Genomic DNA, 25,664 nt, shown 5'->3' with positions numbered 1-25,664 from the left:
ATGGGCGATTTTGAAAATGAAAGGGGTTGTGGTCTTCTCAACCCACTACTACTCACTTGGCAAAAAAAACCATCCAAAAAGGAATCTTTCTTAATCCAAAAAAAAAAATCATTATCCTTTTTTTAATTATAAATTTTCTAACATGCAATAGTTATGTATATATATATAAAACAAAAAATTAATACTAGAATACCGAATTTGTGTACTCTATTGAATTAAAAATCACAATTATTGATGGTGCAATCGAATTTGTGTACCATATTGAATTAAAAATCATAATTATTGATGGTGGAGTTGTATAAAAAAAAGATCGAAATAGTAAAGAAATGAAATCAAAATATATTTGTATATGGATAATAATAAAGAAATAAAATTAAGATATAAAAAAATCTTAGTTGTGGTATATGATTTTTTTTATTTTTTTTATTTTTTGGGATGTGGTATAGGAATTATGAGTAGTGGTGTGCTACATTTTCCCTTTTTTATTTTTCCATTTTGGTAATGGAGTTAGTGTTTTTTTTTTTTAACTTTTTTGACAATGGGTTTAATGTTCGTATGATATTGACAAATTATGAAAACGTCATATGATGGCATGTCAAGGCAGTATACAATTGCGTGAGGCTCTCTATTTATTTGGACTACTCTCCATCTCTATCTCATCCACTAGCCACCACCCACAACCCAAATCACACTTTTGTCTTCTCCCAAATTTCTGTAATCTCTCTTTCAAAATTGCTTGCAAATGGCACTTGCAAAGAGGAGCCACAGATTCTTCAAGTTCAGGACCCTCCTAGTAATCCGGCAGCCACAACTCCTCTTCTCTAATCTTTTTTGATTTAATCTTCAATATTTTTCCAAATATTTCCTTGCCCACATAACAAATATTCCTTTATATCCTTTACAGGGACATTCCACTTTTCCAAGAAAATATCCCTATCTTTTTCCGTTTTTTTTTTTTTTTCCTCTCTCTTTTAACTTTTATTCTCTTGTCAAATCTCACCTATTTTTCCTTTTTACCGTTGTCTTTTCATCAAATGTTTGCTGAGAACTACGACTTCTCTCGTGTGGTTGTGGGAATGGCCTGGATCATGCTCTGTATTGACTACTCGAGGCTCTTCTGGCTCCTCTTTGGTGTTTTCTCTTATGAAAATCATGAGGGGAAGCCTCGGATTTAGAACCCAGTTTTCATTCAATCCTAACTGCATGTTTCCATCATTCTAGTAAACAACTTTGAATTCTCTTTTTTAGAATTTTCATCTTTAGTAGCTTAAAACATGTATAGAACAAAGCTTGGAGAGCTCACCAACGAAGGAAAAGATGAGTCTGGATATGCTGAAACCGATCCAACTGGTCGCTATGGTAGAGTAAGTTTCTTGATCATCTATATATGTAATTTTTTTTTTTTGAAGTCTTATGTTTGGTTGATCATGAGCATGCAGGTCTGCAGGCTCTTGTAGTATATAGACAGAAAAAGTTTCGCCTTAGTTTATGATATATACGATACATGGAGTAGCTGTGTGATTAAAATATGAGATTGATGCTATTAATTTAAGTAGTTGGGTGTCCTCTTTTCTACATGAAAAGCTTTCTTTCAACTGGGCTTCAATTAAATTTAACGATAATTGGCTTGGTGGGAGGTGGGTGTTTCTTTAGCTCCACTTCCATGTAAGGGGAAAAAAGGGACATATTCATAGATGAAGATAGCCATGAAGATATGCCCATTAAAAATGTAAGCAAACACCTATATTCAGCCGGTTAAAGCTTGATAATCTTGAGAAGAAGAGTGGAGATGATGAATGTTGATGGCTAATATGTTGGTGTCTTATTCTTGTTTGATTGATTTTGATGATTTATTAGGGAACTCCCATGGGCTTTTGTTAAGGGTTTTGCAAGGCTCAAAAGAATCAAATCCTTATTCCTTTCTTGGTTGATTGTGATTATGGTCTATGTATGATGAACAGTTGGACGAAGTCTTGGGCAAAGGAGCAATGAAGACAGTTTACAAGGCAATAGATGAGGTCCTTGGAATGGAAGTGGCATGGAACCAAGTGAAACTCAATGAAGTTCTCCGATCACCCGATGAGTTACAGCGGCTTTACTCTGAAGTTCATCTCCTCAGCGCCCTCAATCACGATTCCATCATCCAATTCTACACTTCTTGGATTGATGTGGAACGCAAAACCTTCAACTTCATCACTGAATTCTTCACCTCAGGCACCCTCAGAGAGTAAATTCTGCAGAATTGTTCATTCCTTTCTTTTAAAATAGTAGACTAATTGTTAACAGCAACTATATATTCTCTAGTACAGATACAGGAAGAAGTACAAAAGGGTGGACATCCGAGCTATTAAATGCTGGGCACGGCAAATCCTCAGGGGGCTTGTTTATCTGCATGGCCATGATCCTCCAGTAATTCACAGAGACCTCAAGTGTGATAACATCTTTGTCAATGGGCATCTTGGAGAAGTTAAGATTGGCGATCTAGGCTTGGCAGCCATTCTCCGGGGCTCCCAATCAGCTCACAGTGTTATAGGTATAGTCTCCATCGTTGAGGAAGAAATCACTTTATGGGATGTCTCCAAAGGGCCTCATGAAGATGCTACTGAATAACTTGTATACCAGTCTTTTTGCGTGTGCTTTCCCCCTAGAAATACTGGTTTTCTAACTTCTGTTTTTTATTGTTTGTTGGGTGGTATAGGAACACCGGAGTTCATGGCACCAGAGTTATATGAGGAAAACTACAATGAACTGGTTGATGTCTACTCATTTGGCATGTGTGTATTAGAAATGCTTACATCTGAGTACCCCTATAGTGAATGCTCCAACCCTGCACAAATTTACAAGAAAGTGACATCGGTAAGGCAAGATTTTGATGTCAAGATTGCATATCAGTGAAGCATAATCTGACCCACATCCCTCTTTTCTCCATTCAGGGAAAGCTTCCTGGAGCATTCTACCGGATTCAAGACTTGGAAGCACAGAGGTTCATTGGGAAATGCTTAGTAACTGCTTCCAAGAGACTACCTGCAAAAGAACTATTGCTTGATCCTTTTCTGGCCTCTGATGAGGCCAAACGGCTTCCTAAACCAAAGCTTGGAAGTCAGAAGCCATTTCTGAATGACATAAGAATAGAGAAACTGCGCTTGAGCGATGATAGAGTAAGGACCAACATGACAATCACAGGGACACTGAATCCTGATGATGATACCATTTTCCTTAAAGTGCAGACTGCTGATAAAGATGGTATGTCAGTCAATTCTTTATATGCAATTTAGAAGCATTCAGGTCATTTCAGGTCCATTAAACCCTTTGTTTTTCATCCTTGCAGGGTCTGCAAGGAACATATATTTTCCCTTTGACATTGTGACTGACACTCCAATTGATGTGGCAATGGAGATGGTGAAGGAGTTGGAGATCACAGATTGGGAGCCATTTGAAATTGCAGATATGATTGATGGGGAGATATCTGCTCTAGTACCACAATGGAAGAAATGGGACATGCCACAGCAACATCACTATGCATTTGATTATCAAGAAGAAGATGAGGGACATAACCATCCATTCCGCTCTTTCTCCTCCTGTTCATCATCCCAAGCTTCGTTTCCGTGTTTGAGCACTTCTCACAGGTTGGACACAATGGCTCAAGGTGGTGATTGGCTCAAAGGTATCAATTAGTTATATTTTCCTGAAGTTTGGTTAGCATTTCTAGACCACCGTCCTAATACTGAAGGTTCCATACTATGATATGAGCCTGCTAGTGTTTTTGGGTGGCTGAGGGCATTACCCTGGTTAGAGGCAGCCATGCCCTTGTCCTACACAACCCAACCTTTTCTCTGACTAAAGAATACATTAGGCGCAGTTAGAGCCAGTCCAATCCGAATTCAAAGCACTTGGCCAGAACCAATCTGTCTAGAAAATCATGAGGTATAGGCTGAATTCACACCTAGTCTAACCTTCAATGCAACTGGGTATGGGGATTCTGCTCCCCTGATGAGCAAAATTAGGATATGGGAAGTTATTTTCCTCATTGTGGTTCGGGTTTATATATGTTCCTTAGCTGGCTCATTAGGGCTATAGAGACTTTGAAAGACAGGGCCTTTGAGGAGCCATACACTTAACAACCTATTTTGCTTCTATAGGTCCATTAGATTCAAGAGTTTTTATGCTGGGTTGAGATGTGAATCTGAGTTTTAATCAGAAATGAATCTTGTTGCAGATGATTTGTTTGACGATACCAGCTCTGAAAGTTCTGCACACTCTGGAAAATATTCCAACTTGAATTACTTTTCTGGCAATGAACACTGTTCCGAAACAAGTACTTTAAGAAGAGAACAGCATCCTGGGGCGAAAACTCAGAAGTCTACAAGGTTTTGCCCTGAAGAGAACTCTAGCACGCGGAAGGCCCTGCCTGGAAAAAGCTACAAGCAAGGCAAGGTTTTGCAGGAGTCACAGAGAGCTCCTGGTTCTAAGGATAAGTTCGCAATGGAGACCATTAGATTAACAAGAAACCGCTCATTAGTAGATGTGCGAAGCCAGCTACTGCATAGAACATTGGTGGAGGAGGTGCACAAAAGACGGTTGTCCAAGACGGTTGGAGCTGTGGAAAACATTGGGTTTCAGGCACCCTGCAATGTCTCCGGGAAGGTATCACAGAAACCAACTGGTGCTCATTCCACAAGAACTACAAGAGATGGAAAAGGGCAAGGATCTCAAAGAAGAAGAGCTTAACCTCTCAGCTCCCATGAATTAAACTTAATGAGAAGGAGGTTAAATGTGTTTAAAGCTGGAGATAAGAATGAATTCAGTGGCTGAATTGACACATTACCCTTGCCAGATGAAGTGGTAGGGTTAGGTTTGAGATCAAAAGTGAAGGGGTAGTTGTGAACAGAAAATAAAGGGAAGGGTAAGAATCCATGTCAAACGGTCTGGAAATTCATCAGATTGTAGAGCAATTTTCTACATATGAATGAGACTACATGCCTGTATGCAGCTCTCAAGTTTTAAGTGAGTAATAAATCTATCTACTTGCTTTGTGGTGTGATACAGATCCCTCTACTGTCAGCCACAGGAAAAAAGGGAAAAGAAAAGAAAAAGAAAAAAAATCAGAGTTCAAACTTTTTGGACTAGTAATTGAGATCAAGTACCTATATAGCAGATCCTGCATGACTAACGATGTTTCATCTTTTCTTTATGAAAGCAAATTTCCCCTTTTTTGTTTGATTTCAATTATACAGGTCTGACCAGGTTTATATCTGCCCCCTCTTACTAGTTCCACTACACATGCATTCACTGTAACTCCAAAGCTTATCAATAATGGCTGAAGCCTGAGGGTTCAGAGTTTGGAAGAGAGCTGTAGTATTTTTGTGTTGAGTTTAAGCTTCATTTGTACTAGAAGGACAGGTTGGGAGGGAAAAGAGGTTGGCACAGTTCCAAGTCACTTGAAGAGGTGAAAGAAACGGTAGCTAATGAGTATTTTTGTAGGAGAAGAGACCCATCAAGTTTGTAATCATCGGAAGGTACGCAAGACTGTAAGGGCTAGTTGGCTTTTCCTCAATCCTCATGTGGTCCTTCTTTTCCATATCTTAAAAAAGCCCTCTGCCTGATGCTCTGGTGGTCCTTACAATCAAAAGATCCTGACCAAAATTCAATTTCCTTCCATGTGAAGGTCACTTGTCATCCTCCCCTTTACAGAGCTTCAAATCCCATGCCCATGTCCCCAGCTATTATATCGTCTCTCTCACTCTCTGGCAAGTTTTCTAAAAGTGGTGAAATGGTTCCAGCTGAATGGATCTAAATCTAATGCCCTCTGGCCAAGCATTGCCATTTCTACAAGACAACCTTTTCAACCATTTCTTTGAGGCCTTTCCAAATGGTGCAAGCTATCATCATTACCTGAACTTGCTAATATCCAACACCAATATACCATTCATTACTCACAAGCATTTTGTTCACTCTAGTGAAATAATAAAAAGAAAAAAGCAAAGGAACGGAGGGAGTAGAAATTACAGAGTTGGTATGCAACCAAAAACTTACTCGTATGACATGGCCTGTGTTAAGATTCTTATTCTTATGGATGATCCTATCTTATGAAAAGTGGGTTAATTAAATGAGCTACAAGCTTGAATTTGAGATTCCCTCATTTGGTTGGTGAGTGGCTCTGAATGGCTTAACTCCCTGGGACAGATGAAGCCCTAAGTCTTTCAAGATTGGCTTCTCCCATTTTTAGAATTTCAGGACTCCACTTTCTCCATTTTTAATGCTCATCATTGTTCTTATAAACACAAATTTGGTGAGTTTTACCCAATTTTGGTTGATTAATTTTGATTTGTTTTATACATTACAGAAAATTGCCAGAGAAAATCCTGGAAAGATCTGCAGTTTTACTGACCAAGAACAGATCTTAAGCATATTTGCATTCCTTAACTATTCCAACTTTAGTGAATTCACAACTTCTGGATTGGAAACTGTTTAAGTTTGCACAGAACTCAGATTCTCATTTGAACCCATTACAGGTATTACAATTTTGGATTGTCAGATTGAGAATCCTGCTAATCTTTACATGTTCCATCTTAGAAACCCAGAAACTCTTTTGAGGTTAAAACAACTGTTTTTTTTAAAGTAGCCGACAACTATAGGAATCCAAAATGTGAGCATCTTACATGCGAAGATCACTTGTATCGAACCAGATTTGCTCAAAAGCCTTGACAATGAGATCATGGTACTCGTCAGAATTCAAAGAAAGGTAGCATGCAAGAAGCTCTTCCAAATCCTTGGATGCCCGGATGTTGTTCTCCACGATCATTTCTAACATTGAATCCCTGAAGTCTCTTTCTGGGTCAAATGAGGCCTTCACTACTGCACAGCTTTCTGAAAGGCTCCTACTCTGGGCCTTTGAGCTTGTTCTAGAATAAACACTCTTTCTGGCATAGGCCTGTATCTTCCTGCTTGCAAGTCTTGGAGAATTGGTTCTGAGCTTAACTCCTGCTGCATTTGCAGTAGGCTTTCGGACAAGAGGATTGGCCTTGGGCTCTTTTTGAGTCTGTTTGCTACCCTCCTTGACAATTTTGATAGAAAGAGATCTCTGAGCTTTGATCTCCTCCAATTGAGACGAACTTCTTCTGTGCCTGGCAGCTTCCACAGTTGTCTCCCTGAATCTTGCTGGCTTGGTTGATACTTGAGGAAGCTCTAGCTCTGAAACTGTGTCAAACTCGTCTAGCTTCTCAACTTTACTAGAAAAGGATTTCTTACTCACATCAATGAAAATATCCGTAGTTGAAGAACAGACTCTACAGCTGCAAGAGGTCGACAAGGGGGCTAGTCCATTGAATGTGTCAGACGCAACATCGGTATTTGGCCCAACTTCTGGCAGCAAAGATACATTGTGGCCGGGCTCAATAGCTGAGACAAAGCAGTCCTCAGACTCAGTTGGATCATGCTCAGTCCAGACAGATTCAAATGCAGCAGGACAGCCATAACCAGCTGAAACAGAGGAGACTAGTGTAGGAGAGGGCTTATAAATGGTTTTCCTCTTGGGTCTTCTCTTGGATGATTTTCTTGGTGGATCAGGAAAATGAGTGTCTGAGGCTTTCGGGTTGACAGGTGAACCATAGAGCATATCTGCTCTGATGGGCTCTTCGTTGTAGTAGTAGGAGTATCTTGGCTGAGAGAGGTTGGTTTTCTGTGATGTAGCAGCTGGTGAGGGTAGCTTTTTCTTGATGGACTGAGCGGTGTTATGGTTTCTGGCTCTGCTCATGTCTTTGAGCTTGTAAAACCAGGCATTTGGCATCATATCCGATAACCTAAACCTGTAATTACCCATCAGAAAAGAACCACCTCTATCTCTTTCTCCTCTCCCCCTGCCCAAAGGTGAGACCTTCTGCTTCCCCTCTATATCAAAGCCCAGAACCAAAGATCAATGAAAAGAAAAAGAAAACATATATAGAAAGAGAGCAAAGTTTGGATCTTCAAAAGCTAAAAAACATAGGGTCCACTCAGAAAAGATTGGCATTAAAGCAAGAAAGTATGTCAAATGGCTTCCTTTTATCATCACAACCAGCACTGACTTGTTGCTATACATATTACATTGACATGATTAAGTTTTCCTAGTGCATGCTCATCTCTTAGCTCCAAAAGGGCTTTAAAAAAACTAGATTAAGGGATCGACCTTTCCCTCACAGTATCGAACCTTTTGTATATGCCACTTCTAGGAATAAATTATGATTTTACTAACAAGTAACAACCCTTGTCTACCAAGTCCTGCTTTTCCCCCCATAATTCCATGCTCCATGAATGATGACCTTTAATGCTTTCTAAACTGTTCAATGTCCCACATGCTGGAGCTGGAAGTAGAGCTTAGGTACCGGGAAGGTTTAAGAGATAAATCAAGCATATTAGTTCTAAGCATGAAAACTGATGGTTCCTCCAGCTTGAGCCCCTAATAAAGTCAGCTAGAATAAAAACAATAAAAAGGATTTTTTTTTTCCTACCTATGTGAACTAGAGATCACGAACAAAACGGGTAACTTGAAAAGAGAACAACAAAAGAAATAGGCAACGAAAAATAAAAAAATTTGTGGATGATCATGACAATGATGGTAACTACTCTCTGAGACAGATAACACAGATAACTTCCCTTCTGAACATCCACATTTTGCAGACTTTTAGCAACCCTTGAATTGATGTAAATTCTATGTGTGGGTGATCCATGAAAAGCTGTTGAGATAAACACTCAGGGCTGCTCTGCTTCATCTGCCTGAAATCCAATGATGTGATGTTATAATTAAACAACAAGAAACACATATGATAGACGGAAACTTTGAATAAGATTGTAGTTTCATTTAGTAGAAAATGGTTATAGAAGTGTAGATAATCCGATGTACTTATACATCCAAAAGGGGGGTGAATTTGGTGTTAATTAATTTTAAAATTTTTGCTTGGCTAATTGATAGTTTAAAGAACTTAACGATAATGCAATAAAGAGATAGGAATAGAGAGAATGCAAATGCTATGTAATGCGGTTTGGTGTAATCCTACTTGCGTCTATGACCCCCCTCAAGCTTGACCAAGCCTTGAGGTTACTCCACTAGAGTTAAAGAATCCTCCAAATGCATGACTCTTTCCAAGTACAATTGGCTTGCAAGATATTAATCAATGTTCACAAACTTTAACAAGTGAAACCACTTGTTTAAATTGCTCTCTCACATGGTACACTTGCAATGAATGACAATTAGCACAAAAGTTAGCTTGAAACAATAAGGATTAAAAATGAATGTATTTAGGTTCCAAAATGCAATCAATAAGGGTTTACAAGTTTAGTAAAAATGGCACCAAAGTGTCTTTAAAGCCCATAACGATTTACAATTATAAGAAACTTTTGTATAAAAAAAATGAGCAAGAATTGGCTGTTAGATAGCAATTCCCGCTCAACTAATCAACCATCTGACTAGTCATTGACAATAAATGTGCCATGTAGGTGAGCATTGCAAAGGCAAACAAACCGAGTGATTGAACTTGATCATCTGGAGCCTCATCTATCAAAGTGGTTGTTTTTGGAAGAAAGCCTGCCCATGGTTCGGTCAACCGTCTAGTTGACCCCCCAAGCAGCTAATCTCCAAGAGTCGACCCTTAGGAGGTCCAAATAACCCTACATTGTATGCTATATGTTCTCACAATATTTTGAAAAATTTATTGATGTTCTATTAGTTTTAAAAGTGTCCCATGTTTTGATTTTGATGAGATAGACTTAAAAATAATATTTCATGAAGTGAAAAATGCCTATCTTTACAATAAGATTAAAAAAACCAAATTGCCAAAGGGTACTTTTAACAAGTTGATCAGCATAGAGCCATTTTGATTGCTAACTTTATAAGGGTAAATTAAAGCTATAAAAGTATGGTATTCTTTTAGGCTTTTTTTCCATTTTTCATCATTGAGATCTTCCCTTTTCATTGAAATTATAGACAACGGCACTTTAATTTTTAAGACCTGCATCCACTAGAAGAAAATAATAAAATACCAATCATTTATTTTGTCATCATCAAAATTCAATTAATAACCTTCGAAAACTTTGGGCTAACATCTTTTAATAACCCTCATGATGAGACAAAGGTTAGGACTAGCTCAGGCCCAGCCCAGATAGTACCCAGGTTGGTAAGTCCTGCACCTACCTACACCTGATGATGAATGGTTGGAGAGGAGCCTAGAGAATATGGTTCAGCCAGGCTGAATCCAGCCTATATTAGAGAGATTCTTTTCAGCAAACTATCTAACAAAAACAAAAGAATCTGCAGCTGCAGCTCTGGAAATCTATTGTATGAAGCAAGCCTGTGAACCTTTTCAAGCAGGAAAAGAGAAAGAAAAAAAACGAGGTAATCATGGGAGGGTCTTCAAATCATCTAAACCAAACCCCACCTTATAACTTTCACAAGGGTGTGTTTAGTCAGGGAGAAACACATTGTTATCTAAAGTTCCAACGTTTGGTTAGTGTGATCAGGGGTGGAAATGAGAATCCCATTCCCATTTGTCACACATGATGGCAAGCGCATAGATCATACTACCCATGTCCTATACGAAACTGTACAGAACAAGGGTGTCAACTTGGTTGTAGAACAACTGGCAACTGAAACGTCTGAATCATTTTGGATTACAGATGTAATTGTTCTTGCCAACAATGCTAATGAATCAAATGCAGAATGGTAATTGAAAAAGGAAGACAAAAATTATAACGTAGCAGGAGAGAGAGAAAATCAGTTTAGAGGTTTACTTCATGGTATCCCACTTCCAGACTACAAGACGTGAACCGCACTATTGATACCCGCCTCCTTTACAAAAGAGAAGTGCAAACAACCCAACAACCATCCTCTTCATAATCTCTCTCTCTCTCTCTCTCTCTCTGTTGTACCAAACTTCTTCCCAACAGAGATCTTAAACCATCTAACCGCTCCCCACAAAGAAAACAAAGGCAGCAAAAGCCACCATATTGGTCCATTACTTCAACCACACTCTACTTCCAATCATTCAGAAATGAAAGTTAGAACATTGATTGCCTTCAAATCCAAGCTTCTAAATCCATGCAGAAAACTCCAGCCAATCTTCAAATTCAGATTCAAAAGACCCTTCTTTTTAAGGGCTCTTCAAGTTCGTAGACGTCCACGCCAGAGCGAAACCAGAAAGACACCACCAAAGAACCGGTTTACTGCCTTACTATCACTCTTCCGTTTCCAAAGGCAAGAAAAAGAAATGGACCGTGTCAGGGAGCTTAGGAGCATCTCTGATGCAGGGCAAGAAAGAAGGCTATTCCCATCACCTCTTACACCAGCTTCCATGAAGGCTGGTGCTGCTGGTAAAAGGGTAGCTTCAGGTCATGAAGATCTGGAAGATGCATGCAGGAGTTTCGAGAACTATTTGGTGGAGATGATTGTGGAAGAAGGCAAAGTGAGGGACTTGATGGACGTGGAAGAGCTTCTCTATTGTTGGAAGAACCTCAAGTGCCCTGTTTTCATTGATTTGGTCTGTAGATTCTATGGAGAGCTATGCAAGGACTTGTTTTCTACCGATGAAGAGGATAATGAAGAAAGTACCCAGTGATTTTAAAGTATGAACAGAAATTTCCAAGTGCAGAACCGCATTCTGGTCCTTTTCTTTTACTGTTTTTCCCCCCCTTTTTTAGACCTCTTCTGTATTCTGAGAATAATTAAAGAGTAAAGCACAAGCCCTTTGAAATCCCTCAGTATAAATGCGTACTAGCTCATATTGTAAGGTCTAGAACCTCTCTGAGAGGTTACAAACAGAGAAATGATAACCAAAGTTTCCCTACACTCTCAAACTAACCAGCATAAAGAAGCCAGATCTCATTGCACTGCTATTTTTGAGATTTTTTTTTTTTTTTTTCTGATAAGCAAAAACCAGTTATATATATTAGCAACATCTAAGAAAAGAGCATACCAAAGTACACACAATGTATATGAGAGGAACCAGCAGGCAAGCAAAAAGAAGAGAGAAAACAAACAACAAGCTTCCTCTCCTTGCTTGGGGCTAAGTCAATCAACAAAGCCTATTATGGTCAATGAATGATCATCTATGTACACTCTAACACATTTAAAAAAAGCACCCATAAAAGAAGATTTAATTGCTTGATCCGATTATTCAAGATCTTCAAATGACATTTTGTTCCTTTTCTTCCATTGTGTCCAAAATAGGCACAAGGGAAGGGCCCTCCAAGCTTTTTTTTGGTTTCTTTCCCATGACTGATCCATTCCAACTCAAATGTTCCTCTTACAATAGAGTGCATCACACAAGTCACATCATCACAAAGAGAAAACCAGCTGCCATATACTTGCTTTAGGGCAATGAAGCAACATGTGATCAGTCAATTCTTTCCTCATCTTTGCATGTAAAGCATCTATTTTGAAGATAGGTCCAATAATATATTGGACCCACCATATACTCCAAAACGTTCATATTCTTAAATGGTGACATTTAGTCTGCGACAAGCTAGCTTTAAGAACCTAATTATTGAGAAGATGTTGGATCCTGCAAAAATGTTACATAATCTTATTGACACTAGAAATTGCACAGGTACAACCCTGATATATCCACAAAGAATCAGTTGAAATCATTGATATCCAGATATGCATGCTATTAAGGAACTGAGCACATATCTGCACTTGGCTACACAGAAGAATTTGGCCTCAAGGCCCTTTGGAGATTTGAACAGTGGGTTTCCATGTTCAAAAAGTTGGGCTCAGATATAAACCGACAGATTCCAAAAACAAGTCCAATCTCGAATGTTTTTTCCTTATGATTCTGCATAGCACGCATAATAAGAAATCAAAAAGGGGTAGTTGCACTTGTTCCCCATACACAAAGATGCAGCAGAGAGTAAACCAGAGTCTTGAACTAGAAACATTATGCCTATCATCATGGAGGATTTCTGTATCCTCTCAATAAGAAAATCAGAACATAAGTAATCCAGAACTTTTCCAACCTGTAATTATGAGCATTTTCAATTGAACTTTTTATTTATAGGTATTTTCAATCAAACCTTTGGAGATTTGATTGAAAATACCTATATGCATGCTATTAAGGAACCGAGCACATATCTGCACTTGGCTACACAGAAGAATTTGGCCTCAAGGCCCTTTGGAGATTTGAACAGTGGGTTTCCATGTTCAAAAAGTTGGGCTCAGATATAAACCGACAGATTCCAAAAACAAGTCCAATCTCGAATGTTTTTTCCTTATGATTCTGCATAGCACGCATAATAAGAAATCAAAAAGGGGTAGTTGCACTTGTTCCCCATACACAAAGATGCAGCAGAGAGTAAACCAGATTCTTGAACTAGAAACATTATGCCTATCATCATGGAGGATTTCTGTATCCTCTCAATAAGAAAATCAGAACATAAGTAATCCAGAACTTTTCCAACCTGTAATTATGAGCATTTTCTATTGAACTTTTTATTTATAGGTATTTTCAATCAAACCTTTTGGCAATTCAATGGAGAACAAATCAACTGGTCAAGCTATACACGCTTCAACCCCTACTGCACCCAATTCAAGCTATTCAAGTTAGATTCAGCGAGTGGAGAAACAGGATGCAATAATTATGTGGCATCATTAACTAGATATTTATTTACAAATCAAAAAGACAACAAACAAGATCCTGGCAGCTTACATTATGGATTATATAAAAAACCTAGGAACTAGAAAGAAGTACAAACTTTGAGCTTGTGGGTTCAATCCCACCATACTCTATTGTGAAAGCAAAAACTCCAATAACAACTCCTGTCTGACTCAAGCAAAGATATGAACATATTCAGAACAAGAAGTGATAGGGTTTTCTCAAAGTTACCAGTTAGTCCAAGCACCTCCTTTTAGCACATATGAAGTCAGGATCTCATTTTCGAGAGATAAACCCGAGACCTGACCAGTGTATCTCCTATTCTAAATCCAGGCATCACCATGAACTCAACTTTGAGCCTTGTTTGTCCTTCATCAAACCCACCTGTGGGTTCCTTGTCCCCCTCCACACACTCCATGTAAACATCAGAGAATTCACTGCCTCTTTTGACTTCAAAAATTTCGGCTTTGGGTTTAACCGAGGCTGCAATTCCTAGAAGAACCCAAACACACTTGGCCATTTTCACAAATGCTTGATAGAATGGCGTCCTCGGATGCTTGCCCCTCATTACTAGCATCCAGTGATCCAAATTCCCGAAAAATGAAGCTTCCATCTTTGGATGAACAACTAATATATACTTGGTTCTGCAGAATTTGGCAAAACCCGAATCGGGATCTTCTATCAGGGCACCAACCGGGTTATCAAACCCAGTACCATATTCAAAATTGCAAGATTGGATTGAAATCCCATGAAACATTCTCCGGGCAATGTAGGCCTCAAAAGCATACTTCTTGTGACATCTTTTGGAATAGACAACCGCATCTTCTTCGATTGCATTTGCTGCTAGGTCCAAATCCCAACCCGAAACCTTCATGAAGCTAATTAATGGTTTGGCAAAATCATGAATTGCCTTCGAGGCTGCATTAAAGGCATCCTGAAATGAAGGTTGGTTAAAAACCCCAACTTTCTCTTCTTCCAAACACCTCCGTTCAAGTTTGTCAGTAAGTTCCGCATTCTTCAAATCCAAGTCCTCAAGTTGCCCTCTTAAACTCAGTATCTCAGAGTCTTTGGCCGTAGCTTGAGACTTCAACTGTTCCAACAACTTCTCTTTCACTTGAATCAGCTCGGAGTGGGAAGAACCAAGCTTGACCTTTCCCAAATGCTTCTTCTCCTTATAAGCTCGTTTGATCTTGCAGAGAGCTTCAACCTCCGCAACAACAAGCTCATTAGCAGCCTTGATTTTTTCGGGGTCATAGGGAATATGAGCTTGCTGGAGCTGAATATAAGCCAGCTTCAGAGATGAAACAGTGTCGAATAGCTTCAAAATCTCCACATTACCACCACCACATGCACCACTTCTGCTCAAACCCTCAACAGGTTGAGGATGAACCTTCTCGGCTTTGCACTCAGTCTCCTCAGTCGCGTCACTGCAGCCTTCAACCATCACCACATCCCCATTACTGGGGCAATGATCGTGGCGGGTATGACCAGGGTTTTCCGAGGAGGAGAAGACTCCAACAGATCTAAACCTGCAAACTCTCGCAAACCTGGAAACGATTTCGGTTATATTTGAGGACGATTTGGAGGGTTTTGTCACCGACCCACAGTCCATTCCTTCAAAATCCAAAACCACAAACGGTTCCAAACAGAGAGGAGTGAAAACGATTGAAGTAGTCAAAGGGTTATTAGACTAGGGTTTAAGCAGCAGAATCATTTAGCATTGTGGCGGCAAAGCAGAGGACTGAGTAGTGAGTACCGAATAGCCAGGTGAAACGGTGTCGTAGTGGGAGTGTGTTGGTTTGTGGGTGGGAAAAGGGTAGGCAAGTGGGGCTGAGTGGGAGCGGAATCTGAATTTTGCGCTGCACGAAGCCGCAGATATTGAGATTTGAAACCTCCCACCCCAAGAGCACGCGACTTTGCTCTTGTCTGTTTGGCACCTCCCCACCTCGATGCCCGCTTTCTCTACTCCCTACTCCCACTCTCCTCCATCTCTTCCTTCATTCAGGTTTTTGAGACAATTTTGTTGGAAATTTGCATGCTTCTAAATGCTAAGATATCAACTCATAATCTTCATCATTCAAAATATATGATAAATTTGATAATTATTTCATTTTTTTAACCATTTAATTATTTTTAAAATAATTTTCAAAATTTTATCAAATATTTAATTTTTCATAAATAAATAAAAACTCTCAGATATTAAAAGCCATTTTTCACTTTTTTTTTCTTTTTTTTTTTTCCTTTCAAAATCACTCCCATTCGACATATAAATAGAATTTATGAACTTAGAAGATTCAAAATTTGAAAGGTATCATATTATTTAAATAATGAATCAATGTAACTCATCAACCCAACAAGATCCATAGAACAATATGGAAGTTTATATTAATTTAGGCTAAAGGTGTCGACCCTAAAGCAAAACATTTGCTATTTTAACAAAAGAAACATTACTTTCTTATTTGAATGTGGACCATGCCTACCCATTCCATTTAAATGATACCACCCTTTTTTTTTTTTTTTTTTTTGACACTTTTTTACCATTTTAGTGATTGGGACTAGTGAGTGTACTTCACATAATATTGTGCCTCAATGGTGTAATCGCAATATAATTAAAATTAATTAAAATTTTATATATTTTAAATTATTTAATTGTTATTTGACATAGTTAAAATAAGTTTTAAAATGTACTCGAAAATCGGAGGGAAAATGTTTAAAACAATAAATTATTTTTATATATTATTTCAATTCTTTTTCAGTTAATTTAACTTTTTTATAACCATTGAATAATTTTAAAAACATAAATAATTAATTTAATTTAATTTTTTTAACTATGATATTAAAATAAAATTATTAAAAAATATTTTTTTAGCAAATTTTAAATTCATTAATACTTTTTTAGAATAAAAATAAGATATGCAAGAAAATAATTTTTTTAATATCACTTCCCTTTAGTAATACTTTTTAAAACCAAACATAGCAGAAAACTTATTTAGTATTCTCCTCTAATTTTTCAGAAATATAGCCTTATAGAAGCTATGAAGTTTGGATTTATTGGTGAAATGAGAATGGGATATAAAGAAAGGAGACATGGAACAAATTAAAAGCAAATGACATAGTCTTCTGTGCAGTAGAAGAAGAGTGCTAAACCATATCAAGAATTGGCAAGAAATAATGGGGAACTGTGAGACTGTTGGAGATAAAATTAGGCACATCCCATCTGTCCCAATCACAATAGGGTGTCAGCTTTTTTCTTTTTTCTTTTTTCTTTTTTCTTTTATTTTTCAAGTTTTTTTTCCCTTAAATAATTGACAAGAGGTGTCTGCAAAGGAGGGATAATTGCATTCACATGTATCCCTCAAATTTCCCACATCCCAATCAAACCCCTCAGATGTGGATTGGGGTAGGGGGCCAATGGTCAATACCACTGCCCACATTGAGGACAAATACTGATTTAAGGGATACCCTAGGAGACAAGGGCTGTTGCTGTTGGTAGGAAGGGGAAGTGGGGAAGGGCATTGGAAATCTATGTATAAGACCAAAGGCTAAAGAACAAGGTGGTCTTGAGGGAGGGCAGAGAGGCTTTGCTCTTTATTTCCTATATCAACATCCCACTTCTTGAATTGGGTCAGATTCAATCCCCCCACGCTTGCCCACTTCTTGAAATGCTAGGGCAAAAGAATAAAACATGGATTGTGATGGTTTCTCTAAATGTCCTCATTTCATACCACCACAAGTATTCCTTTTTTTCTAAGTGTCATTGTCACCCTCATAAAAGGTTTTCTTTTTCTTTTTGGGTTTTTGCCCAAACCCTCTTTGAATTGACTATAGAGGTTTCTTTTACCACTTCTATTGTTTCATGGGTGTAAAGAGATTTGAGTGCTTAGGGATTATTTTTGGCTCTATGCCATCAACTCACGATGGGATTCAAGATATATATATATATATATATATATATGCATGTGTACTATGTAGTGAATGGTGGTAAGCATATTGGACCTTCATTTATCCACTTTGTTCCCCCTCCAATGTTTGCCCACTCATCAGCAAACAAATGAAGATTCATTTTTCAAAAACTAAACAAATAACCTTTTGTTTGAAAATTGTTTATAAAATATAGACTTTTTATAAGTTTGTTTTGAAAATAAACTTTTTATAAAACAAATTTTAGATGTTTTCAATTATTGAAAATTTTATATTGTATACAAGTGTATTCTATTTATATGGATAATATGTTGAGAAAATTGTTTTTTATACATGAGTTCACAAAAAATTTGTTCCTAAAACCAATTAAAAATCATTCTCAATAATTGGTTTTTTTTTTTAGAATTATTTTTGAAAACTTTTCCTGATAAAATCATTTTAAGAAATTGTATATTTATTTACAATGTACAAATTTGCAACTTATGTTTTATATCATTGTTAAAAAAAAAACACCTAAAATAAAAATCTAGCAATAAAAACCAAAACTATAATTTACATACAACATCATACTAAACTCAAACCTGACACCAATGTTTTAGAAAATGCCTACCACCAATATTTGAAAAGGAAGAATTTTAGAATATCAATTTGATATCTAGTGAACCTGCAATCTTAATAGTTGAAAGTGCATCATGAAACCTAAGTTGTTGAATGATACTACAAATAAATAAGATCAAAAAAAAAAAATCAAATCAAAATTTTAGAACAACAATTTGATATCCATTGAACCTACAATTTTGAACGTGGAAAATGCATGGTGAAAACAGAGTTATTGAATGATACTATAAATAAATGAGGCCAAAATTTTAGGATATCAATTTGATATATATTGAAGTCGCATTCTTGATATATATATATATATATATAATGAGAATAAATTGTATATAGGACGTAATATGATTAATCACAAATGGTATAATATTACAGAGTATGATTAGTCTCATTTTTCGGTATCAATGCCCTCAGAAAAAAAAACCTACAATATTGGATGTCCATTTGGTTCTCCAAGTGAGATACCCTGTTGATGAATTTAAGAGAGTAGGCATGCTTTTTTCAACTACATGTTGGACAAGACTTCTAGGAATGGAGTAAAAGTTCGAAAAAAAAAAAGGTCACAAAATAATTGAAACAAGCCAGCAGTTAAGGCAAGGGGAAAAAAGGCATGGAAAGAAGTAGAAAGTGAAAACCAAGGGAAATGCAACACTTGGAATTAGGTCTGCACACAGGGCACACCTAAAAAGACCCAAAACCAAGCATTTATTTCCAAATACTTCCTCATTTGTTTGGACATCTTGTCTTGACTTGCTTGCCTTCAGAATCTGAGGATGCATGGGTAAAAAAAATAGGTGAAAAGCCATGGCGTTGAATCAGTCGTCTATCCTTACATGCATGCCCACCAAGGACCATCACTGTGGAGCTTGCATTTCCATATATTTTCCTGGAAAATCCAGACTCTCTTCTCTCTCCTCTCCTCTTCTACCCACAGGCCACAAAGCACGGCTGTGATCAGAACTGGGTCCAGATCTTCCAATCACAAACCGACACTTTGATGGTAAAGACTAAAGAAGGTGGACGTTGTTAAAAGCTCCACGGTGGAGGAAGGGAGTGGCGGTTGGAGGACTGAACTGCTCCAACCCACTACAGATGCGTTTTGCTGAAAATCAACAAGCCATAAGGCGTTCGATTTGGGGTTAAAAAAATAGAATTTTCTTTTTTTTTTCTTTTTTGTTTTTGGGTTGCGGTGGTGGTGGTGGTGGTGGGTGGGGTGGCTCTGCTTTCTGGGTTTGGGAATCGTTGAAAACAGAGGCTAAAGGCTGCAGAAGAATCCGAGAAACCAAACATGGTAAAGCATAGGAAGCAACGATCCGCATAGATTCAATCACAAACACACATACTCTTTCTCTCTCTTTCTCTCTCTCTCTCTCTCTCTCTCTCTCTGCAACACTCCAGTCTGAGAAGCCGTACCATTAACCCACCTTTTTCTCCCACCACCACAACCACCCCCCACCCAGAAACGAACAGAGAGAGGAAAAGGGTGTCGCCATGGGTTGAGTTTGAGGCGTTTTAGGCTGACATAATTGCATGGGACGTGGGAAATCTGCTCGAAAGTTGCGATCTTCAGAGGAGAAACAAAGAGAGAGTCAGAGATAAATACACTGAGGTTTCAGTTTCAGCATCAGAAGCTGATTAATCTTCGTTATCAGTTCATGGAGTTGAAGAATTCTACAGCACTCAGGTTTATGCACAGACCCCGTCTCATTTACCTCACCATCTCCATCTTCTTCCTCTCCATTTGTGCTCTGCTCACTTCTATCAGCAGTACCAGAACTGCCTGCTTGGGTAAATCCACTTCCATTTTCATTTTTCTTTCACTTTCCTTCCTTAACCCATCTCCATTATCAGCAAAATTTAGCTGTTTTTTTAAGTATAAATCTCGGATTTTTAATGCTTTTTTTTTTTTCATATATCTGTGTCAATTGCAGATATCAAGTGTTCGTTGAATGCTGACGGTGATCTGTATTTTCAGGTCGGTGGATTTGAATCATTTGATTATTAACATACCTCCATGATTTTTATCATTTTCGTCTTACTATAGTGGTGGGGGGATTAAAATGCGCCGGTGGCACTAACGTAGGCCAATCTTGGCTATAATGAGCCGATGGGGTCAGTTGAAGAGACTACTCTCTGTTTTCAAACAACTGATACGGCTAAAATGCGCCAAAAATGGACGCAGACGGCTGAGATGGGGGTGGCGCCACCAACCACCATTAGGTAATTGGTCCCTTCCAACCATGGCCCATGGCGGCGCACACAACCCCTGGCGCACCTTAGCGCCTCCGCCGTCGTCATCTTCTCATGGGGTCTCGGTAACATGAGCCTGATGCCCTCAGCGCTTAAACCGGAACCGTGTTCTCCCAAAGCTGCGCACGTGAACCCCATCTGGCCCCGCTTTCCCATAGAAATTTCAATGGCGCACGTTAGCAATTGTTTTTTTTTAACAGTCTTAAAGAAAATATCATGTTTCCAATGTTCAAAATTGTTACTAATTATTAATAATTAATTTCGTCCAGCGTACCCTTATCGACAAGACACTAAATAATAGCGAGCAGAAGAGAACAATTCAAACCAATAGAGGCGTTCCTTTCAGCCTGGCACGGAGGTATTTGAGCGGGCCCGGCTCATCGCCACCCCGTTGCACGTCAAAGTGCGGGAAATGCACACCATGTAAGCCGGTGCACGTGGCGGTGCCGCCGGGGACGCCAGTGACGACAGAGTATTACCCAGAAGCATGGAGGTGCAAATGTGGGAACAAGCTCTATATGCCTTAGAATGAATAATGCTGTTGAGAAGTAACTCAAGTTAGTAGGTTATGTGGGTGATGGTGATTTTGAAGAAGCTATTGTGATTATGTCCATATTTTAATGGGCGTGAAGAGAATAGAAGTATAGGGCTTTAATTTTATGTAAAGGACCATATGTTAAATACTTTATAGTAATTAAGGTGTGACAAAATCTTATTTACAAGGGTTGTTTTTATTTTTTATTTGGAAGTAGCCGTTGGATTTAAAATGGGTGAATCTCAAAGCAATGATGAAACGGTGATGGGCACCACTTCCAAAAGAAACAGAAGTTGGCAGCTGTGGGGGGTGCCTCCCTCTAAATCATCATGTCTTCATCCTCAGGGCCTTTTCCGTTACAATTATTTACCCATAAGGGAGGGGTTCTTCTGCCCAAATTATTTTTGGGAAAGAAAAACCTTATAGGACTGTTTGGCATTAAATATAAATATATTTATCCCTTTTTAATTATCAAATTTATTTTATTTATAAAAAAAAAACAACCTACGACCTGTTTTTTAACAAATTTTTAAAAAATAAAATTTTATCCCAAATATGTCAAAACATGTTTTTTAATTAAAAATCTGTTTTTTTTTAAATTTAAAATAATAAAATTTGTCCTTCAAAACATTCGTGGGCAAAATTGCATTACTTCAAATTATTTTCCATAATAAAATAGAAAGAAAAAACACCCAAATGTAAAGAAAAAAAAATATTGCTTTCATGATTTCTATGGTAGATCAAATATATAAGGAGTATTTATTCTTTGAGTGATGTGAAATTACAGCATATTCATCTTCTTATATAAAGTAAACAAATTTCATATAATTTAATTGAATATTCGTTCAAATATTATTTGTAACAAAATCTTATGAATAATATCTCTTTTGGACCCATCTATTTTATTATTTTATAAGATTCGTGTTATAAGTGTCAAAAAAATTTTCCCCGATCTACATTGGGACATCACACTTGGCTCTTACATTAATGATTTGAGAGGGCCTTGGGAAGGTCCATTCTTCAAGCTACAAGAGAGAAGAAGCCAGGGGACACGGGCCCAAGCCCACCACCATGTGGGGTGGGGTGGGTGGGGGAAGAATGGCGAGTTGATGAGAGGCTTGAGGAGATTTCTGGACTCACGTGGCTCCTGATATGTGTGTGACACGGGATGTGCACTGTGCTGCTTTCTTTTTTGCCCAAACCACACCGGCCCACAACCTTTATTTAGACCCACAGCTGCGACTCTCATAAGCCTTGCTTTACAGCTTCAACCTTTTCTTCTCCACTGGCCAGTCTGGCCCAATGTCCTTTACTTTTTCATTTCAAATTGGGAGAAAGGAATGAGTGATGAGGGAAAATATGGGGGACAACCGTCCACGTATATATTAATTCATCTTCTTTAATGTTTTAACTAAATATAAGTCATTTTCATTAATTTGTAATTTTATCAAATATTTTTTTACCATCATCTTTTATTCAAACTAGGGGAAACATTGGATGAGATCTCAAACTAATAAGAACTAAGTATGTTTAGCCAAAATGTGAGGGGTTTAACCCTATATTTAATTTGATGCACATGGTGGTTGTCAATTCATTTTCATCAAAAGAATTAAAACCTATTTGGTAACTAGTTTGTAAAATAGTTTTGAAACACGGTATTTGAGAATAGTTCAAAAATTATTCTATATTGTTTTATAAAACAAAAGTTTGTTTGAAAAACAAAATATTTTTAATATGTTTTTAGTATTTTAAAAAATAAATTTTATGTCTACATGTTCGTATAATTATTCTTTTAAATAATCATTCTTAAAAACTACTTTTTTTTTTTTTTTTTATCAATTTTCGAAAACGCAGACTTTAAAAATATCATATTTTGAACAGTTACAAAATAAGCCCTTTAACCCTCCTTTGATTCCTAGAATAAGATAAACAGTAACCCCTCCTCTGGATTCCAATAGAATGTAAAAAACAGTGACCCCTTCTAGCCTTTGTAGGCTATGAGGGAATAAATCCCGACAAATTTTGAACAATAAAAAGGAATGTTCAGTCGTAGCTTGCCTATGCCAATGAAAATGTCAATTTCAGTATTAACCTTGCCTATGATCCTAAGTACCACAAATGGCTTTCGATTCAAAAGCCAATGATGGCCGTCGAGGTGTGCTTGTGTAGGGCATAGGGTCAGTTTGATTTACCTTACCATCAAGCATATCGCTAAAATTTGGACCTTGGGCCATCGAGTCTAGTTTGTCTTATCAATTATCATCAAGTACGTCTCGGACGCTCGCCCTTCCGCACGCTATATAACCTTTTAAATTAAGCATTTTTTACCTGTCATTTTTAGTTGAACAAAAGAGTTGGGAAGGGGCTCCAAACCTCTGATGATTGCGTGGAATGGAACAAATGACACAAATATTGAATAATTCCGAATTTACTTTAAAAGATAATTTATTTTCAAGAACAAAAATTATATTGGAAAAATTCAAAAATGAAAAATAGTTTTATGATTTATCTTTTCTTAATGTACTTCATTCTTGTACAATACAAAAGTTTTCAAATTTTTTTTCATATTTTTAATTTTTTTTTATTTGTATAGGACTCTATAAAAAATCTAAAAATATCTTAAATTTATTCTAAAAAATAACCTATTTAATTATTTTCAACATAAAATTTTAATATAGTAATATATATATATATATATATTTGTAAGTTAGAAGTTTGTTTTAATCATAAAAAATAGAAAATAGATGTATGACTTTTCTCAAAATAAAATGAAAATTATATTCATGCTACTAAAAAGAACATTTTTCATTGCTTAGCAAGAGAGATTGTAGCAATAAAATATGGATTAAGTAGATTAAAATTCACTATACAATGTGGTTGTCAAAACACTCATAATAGAAGAAATAAAATCTTACATTAAAACAATATATGATATAAACACCATAAATGAGAATTTTCAAAATAGATCTTATTTCACTACATCAAAATATTTCCATTAACTATGGATGAAAATCCTGGGAAAAAAATGCACACACGCAAGTGCAAATCATAGTTCGCTTGAGTAACCAATTTATTTTCTTGTTTCATACAAATACTTGTTGAAAACTGTTTTTAAAATAGTAATTTATATTTAAAAACGAGAATTTTCAATTATTTCTTTATTGTTGATCAATAAAAAGACAAAATTACTTTAAAAATTTTTGTATTATACAATAGTGCATGGTATTTTCATAGGGATTAAGTGGGGAAAAATGTTTTTCATATTTAAGTTTCAAATGGAACTATATGTTTAAAAATTGTTTTTGGAGAACTGTTTTGAAAAATATTTTCAAACAAGCCCTTCCTTTCCATCCTAAAACTCACTTCCTTGCCTAAAACCCAATATCTTTAGTTCTACCCAAAACCCCGTTTTTATTTAAAGGCCATCCCCATCAAATCTTATCCCCATTGCCGTCCTCCCCCACTATATAGCTTTAATTAGTTCTCACCCTTTGGGTCTTGTCCACACGATATGTCTACATGTTTCCCCTTTTGTAAGTTTCCTATTCCTCCCTGTGACCCTGGCTAGCCTCCATATCCTACAAATCTGGCTCTTTCACTCTATATTGGTGACAACATCCATGACATCTTTTGTGTTTTAGCAGAGGTAACACTTGGCTCACAAAAAATCTCCCAAATATAGGACCAGGGTTGCCCATGGACCACACAATCCACTGCTCTTAGCAGGATCACAGGCCTCATGCGTGTGACCCCATGAAAAGGGAGGCACATAAATTTGACTTGCAGAACTGTAGATCGGTGGGCTTGTGGGCCTCCCAGGAAGCCTCCTGCCCAATTCACAAACAGAGAATCAACCAAACAATGAGAAAAAAGAAATCACGATAATCATGTCAAAAGTGTGCTTTCCCACGCGCCTTTCAACTAATCGCAAGACGACGATGCTTTCAAAATAATTCAAATTTTATGTAATTTAAACAAAAAGTAATATATCCAAAGTGTCATTATGATTATCACTGCAATTTAAAATATGATTATTAATATACTTATTTCAACTATATTTAGTGTCGTATATATAATAATCACTGTTACTCTTAGACTACATTACTCAAATAACTAGTGTTCCGATAATTGAAGAAGGCAAAAAAAAAAAAAAAAAACTTTCTTGTCCACTTAGAAAATATCGATAGTTATCCATCTCAAAATTCTGGTTTTCAATATTAAGAAAAATCTGATCAATCGTTCTCATTCGATTTCTAGAAAAAATTAATAATTACTAATCTTTAATTTTTTTATAATTATAATAGTTTTTATATTATTAAAAAGTAATATTTATGTGGTCAAAGGAAGTAGTAAAAAATATATAAAATCTTAATTATTTTTAAATAAACGCACTAATCGGATATTTCAAACTTACATTCTTATTTTATGATTTTTCTTTTTTATAAAAACACACATCCCTCGTGTTAATACCACTTGTGAAAGTCAATTAATTTTGAACTTTATCTACCTGTATTGTGAAGCATAGTCTACTGTAGAGGAACCCACCATCCGTTCTTCAAGCGGGTTGTTTTCTAAACTAAAAGTCACAAGGTTGAATGGGGAGATAAGTTGAAAGGTAAGCCACCTATAAGTTTCTTACCGTTAAGTCTTCATCCATGGTGGCCAATTAAAAAGGCCATGACAGATGGAAAATATGCTAAATTTTTAGGTCAACATTATGGGTGTTT

At 37.0% G+C, this 25,664-nt stretch overlaps 5 protein-coding genes across 5 annotated transcripts; 3 read left to right on the top strand and 2 right to left on the bottom strand.

Annotated features, from left to right (window-relative positions):
- The first annotated feature begins 657 nt into the window (after nucleotides 1-657).
- On the top strand, nucleotides 658-5,043 carry LOC100255269 (probable serine/threonine-protein kinase WNK4). Its single transcript, XM_002268264.4, has 7 exons — nucleotides 658-1,364; nucleotides 1,962-2,227; nucleotides 2,310-2,533; nucleotides 2,699-2,856; nucleotides 2,934-3,243; nucleotides 3,329-3,664; nucleotides 4,217-5,043. Exons 1-7 carry the CDS (start codon nucleotides 1,275-1,277, stop codon nucleotides 4,726-4,728), a joined length of 1,896 nt encoding a protein of 631 aa, XP_002268300.1. The 5' UTR covers nucleotides 658-1,274; the 3' UTR covers nucleotides 4,729-5,043.
- Nucleotides 5,044-6,473: 1,430 nt separating this feature from the next.
- LOC100248417 (transcription repressor OFP4) lies at nucleotides 6,474-8,189 on the bottom strand. The gene has a single exon (XM_002276593.4). The coding sequence runs from the start codon at nucleotides 7,817-7,819 to the stop codon at nucleotides 6,656-6,658; it is 1,164 nt and encodes a 387-aa protein (XP_002276629.1). The 5' UTR covers nucleotides 7,820-8,189; the 3' UTR covers nucleotides 6,474-6,655.
- Nucleotides 8,190-10,849: 2,660 nt separating this feature from the next.
- On the top strand, nucleotides 10,850-11,815 carry LOC104879516 (transcription repressor OFP17). Its single transcript, XM_010652523.3, has one exon. The coding sequence runs from the start codon at nucleotides 11,022-11,024 to the stop codon at nucleotides 11,583-11,585; it is 564 nt and encodes a 187-aa protein (XP_010650825.2). The 5' UTR covers nucleotides 10,850-11,021; the 3' UTR covers nucleotides 11,586-11,815.
- Nucleotides 11,816-13,887: 2,072 nt separating this feature from the next.
- On the bottom strand, nucleotides 13,888-15,231 carry LOC100265602 (protein GRAVITROPIC IN THE LIGHT 1). The gene has a single exon (XM_002276635.5). The coding sequence runs from the start codon at nucleotides 15,229-15,231 to the stop codon at nucleotides 13,888-13,890; it is 1,344 nt and encodes a 447-aa protein (XP_002276671.1).
- A 3,702-nt stretch (nucleotides 15,232-18,933) lies between these two features.
- LOC100260387 (EPIDERMAL PATTERNING FACTOR-like protein 6) lies at nucleotides 18,934-21,143 on the top strand. Its single transcript, XM_002268540.4, has 3 exons — nucleotides 18,934-19,940; nucleotides 20,084-20,127; nucleotides 20,672-21,143. Exons 1-3 carry the CDS (start codon nucleotides 19,808-19,810, stop codon nucleotides 20,927-20,929), a joined length of 435 nt encoding a protein of 144 aa, XP_002268576.1. The 5' UTR covers nucleotides 18,934-19,807; the 3' UTR covers nucleotides 20,930-21,143.
- Nucleotides 21,144-25,664: the final 4,521 nt, after the last annotated feature.

Source organism: Vitis vinifera, chromosome 6 (genome assembly GCF_030704535.1).
Source record: "Vitis vinifera cultivar Pinot Noir 40024 chromosome 6, ASM3070453v1".
Lineage (NCBI taxonomy): Eukaryota > Viridiplantae > Streptophyta > Magnoliopsida > Vitales > Vitaceae > Vitis > Vitis vinifera.
This window is presented reverse-complemented; position numbering and strand designations above follow the sequence as displayed.

What these genes read in the sequence shown, in the direction of transcription:
- LOC100255269 (XM_002268264.4), top strand. Translation starts at nt 1,275, where the DNA reads ATGTATAGAACAAAGCTTGGAGAGCTCACCAACGAAGGAAAAGATGAG. An exon ending in ATCAGCTCACAGTGTTATAG is followed by an intron (nt 2,534 to 2,698) that starts GTATAGTCTCCA and finishes TGGGTGGTATAG; the next exon opens with GAACACCGGAGTTCATGGCA. An exon ending in AGGTGGTGATTGGCTCAAAG is followed by an intron (nt 3,665 to 4,216) that starts GTATCAATTAGT and finishes ATCTTGTTGCAG; the next exon opens with ATGATTTGTTTGACGATACC.
- LOC100248417 (XM_002276593.4), bottom strand. Translation starts at nt 7,819, where the DNA reads ATGGGTAATTACAGGTTTAGGTTATCGGATATGATGCCAAATGCCTGG.
- LOC104879516 (XM_010652523.3), top strand. Translation starts at nt 11,022, where the DNA reads ATGAAAGTTAGAACATTGATTGCCTTCAAATCCAAGCTTCTAAATCCA.
- LOC100265602 (XM_002276635.5), bottom strand. Translation starts at nt 15,231, where the DNA reads ATGGACTGTGGGTCGGTGACAAAACCCTCCAAATCGTCCTCAAATATA.
- LOC100260387 (XM_002268540.4), top strand. Translation starts at nt 19,808, where the DNA reads ATGGAGTTGAAGAATTCTACAGCACTCAGGTTTATGCACAGACCCCGT. An exon ending in TACCAGAACTGCCTGCTTGG is followed by an intron (nt 19,941 to 20,083) that starts GTAAATCCACTT and finishes TGTCAATTGCAG; the next exon opens with ATATCAAGTGTTCGTTGAAT. An exon ending in ACGGTGATCTGTATTTTCAG is followed by an intron (nt 20,128 to 20,671) that starts GTCGGTGGATTT and finishes AATTTCGTCCAG; the next exon opens with CGTACCCTTATCGACAAGAC.